A 2,363-nucleotide genomic window follows, 5' to 3' on the forward strand; every position below is an offset into this window, starting at 1 on the left:
TCGAAGGAGAAATTGTTAAGGGTGAGGACCAGTTCGGCCAAACGAATGAGAGTGTCGGTGGAAGGGTACTACTGGGGACGTCTGGAGAGGAAACAACGGAGGGCTTGGAGGCCCTGGTCATGGCGGATGGAGGTGTAGAGGGATTGGATATCCATGGTGAAGATGAGGCGTTGGGGGCCTGGGAAACGGAAGTCTTCGAGGAGATAGAGGGCGTGGGTGGTGTCTCGAACATATGTGGGGAGTTCCTGGACTCGGGGGGATAGGACAGTGTCGAGCTAGGTAGAGATGAGTTCAGTGGGGCAGGAGCATGCTGAGACAATGGGTCGGCCAGGGTGGTCAGGCTTGTGGATCTTGGGTAGGAGGTAGAACCGGGCAGTGCGGGGTTCCCGGACTATGAGGTTGGAAGCTGTGGGTGGGAGATCTCCTGAGGTGATGAGGTTCTGTATGGTCTGGGAGATGATGGTTTGGTGATGGGGGTGGGGTCATGGTCAAGGGGGCGGTAGGAAGAGGTGTCCTTGAGTTGGCGTTTGGCTTCAGCGGTGTTTCTAAACATAATGTTTCTAAACATTATGGCACAGACAGCAGCACATGGGGCGGGTCATGGTCAAGGGGGCGGTAGGAAGAGGTGTCCTTGAGTTGGCGTTTGGCTTCAGCGGTGTTTCTAAACATAATGTTTCTAAACATTATGGCACAGACAGCAGCACATGGGGCTAACACCTTCAACACATTATCTGGGCTGACACCAGTTGTTAAAGTTCACTTGAGAATGTAAATTTTTAAGAATGTTTTGCGATTTACATATGAAAGAAGCGAAACTAACATGGTCATTCTAACATATGAGAAACTTGACAAAAAAAAGGTATTTTTTAATGTATAATTTCAGTTACACCACACTGCAAACTTTTGCTATAAATTCTGTGTCTTACAACTGTGTACTCCACAACCACCTGATGAAGGAGCAGCGTTCTGAAAGCTCGTGCTTCCAATTAGACCTGTTGAACTATAACCTGGTGTTGTGTGATTTTTAACTTTTAATCCTGATGAAGGGTTTTTGCCCGAAATGTCGATTTTGCTGCTCCTCGGAAGCCCGGCTATACTTTTCCAGCACCACTCTTATCTCGACTCTGATTTCCAGCATCTGCAGTCCTCACTTTTGCCCTGCCTGATTTTTAACTTTGTACACCCCAGTCCAACACTAGCATCTCCAAATCATGACCTTCATCAGGTGGTTGTGGAGTATCTTTTAAAGAAACCTGTTGAATTATAAATGGTGTTGTGTGATTTTTAACATTGTTGAATGGGTGCCAACTTCTGACGGCAAACAGTTAAGTGACGGATCTTTCGATAGGTCAACGCTTCTGCGCTTCCTGATTGGTCGGCCGGATGTATGGTTGATGATTGGTTACCCTTTTGTCCACATGCCGTGGACCCTACTGGTCACAGCCAGATATCTGGCTAGTGATTGGTTAATGCGTGCACACACCGGTTTACCAACCGCGGGCACTGATTGCCCAGGCCATGCGCGGGGTCGCAGCGCGCGTGCTGTGTTGTGCGCGCCTTTCAAACGGCTGGCGGCGTTGCCATGGATCCGAGCGGCGTTCTTGTTATGGTAGAAGGGAGAAAGGCAGAATGAGGGAATGCTGCAAAGTTGGTAAGTGGATTCTCCGAATAAAAGCAACTAGTTCAACATCAGCAACTGTCTGTATTTGTGTCCTATAATAGTAATAATATTATTTTAAAATGAAGGGGGTGGTGGCGTCGTCACTGGAGTCGGTGTTAGGAGTATGTACAAGGATGATGCCATAAACTCTAGGGTGTACATGCAAGGATAGACAGATTGGGTCTGTATTTTGTGAAAAGATGCCTGAGGAGTGACCCAGTAGAGATTTATTCAATTTATAGAAGATTTTGCTCCTTTTGAAACTGATTTTTGTCCCTTCCGTGATTTTCGAGAAGCAATCATTACAAGATAGCAAATAAAGTCCAGGAAGGAATTCCGAAGAAACTTATTTTACCAAATAGTTGGTGAGTGTGGAACTCAGAGCCATGGGTACTGTTTGAACTAAATGTTGTAGCTGCATTTCAAGGGAAGCTAGCTAAGCTTTTAAAGGAGAAGGGAATATAAAGTTGCTGTAGAAATGGCAGAAGAATTAAATGGGTACTTCAGATCTGTGTTCACTGGGGAAGACGCAAGCAATCTCCCTGAGGTAACAGTGGCTGAAGGACCTGAACTTAAGGGAATTTATATTTGCCAGGATTTGGTGTTGGAGAGACTGTTAGGTCTGAAGGTTGATAAGTCCCCGGGGCCTGATGGTCTACATCCCAGGGTACTGAAGGAGGTGGCTCAGGAAATCGTGGATGCG

The 2,363-nt window shown here is 46.8% G+C and overlaps 1 protein-coding gene across 3 annotated transcripts in view; it reads left to right on the forward strand.

Annotated features, from left to right (window-relative positions):
• The first annotated feature begins 1,480 nt into the window (after window positions 1–1,480).
• The window catches only part of LOC122548705 (kinesin-like protein KIF24), a 125,365-nt gene continuing 124,482 nt past the window's right edge, over window positions 1,481–2,363 (forward strand). For all 3 annotated transcript variants that reach the window (XM_043687515.1, XM_043687514.1, XM_043687516.1), the window contains exon 1: window positions 1,481–1,651. In XM_043687515.1, coding sequence (XP_043543450.1) covers window positions 1,638–1,651 — 14 coding nt within the window. In that variant the 5' untranslated portion in view covers window positions 1,481–1,637. The remainder of the gene's footprint in view (window positions 1,652–2,363) is intronic.

Source organism: Chiloscyllium plagiosum, chromosome 1 (assembly GCF_004010195.1).
Source record: "Chiloscyllium plagiosum isolate BGI_BamShark_2017 chromosome 1, ASM401019v2, whole genome shotgun sequence".
NCBI lineage: Eukaryota > Metazoa > Chordata > Chondrichthyes > Orectolobiformes > Hemiscylliidae > Chiloscyllium > Chiloscyllium plagiosum.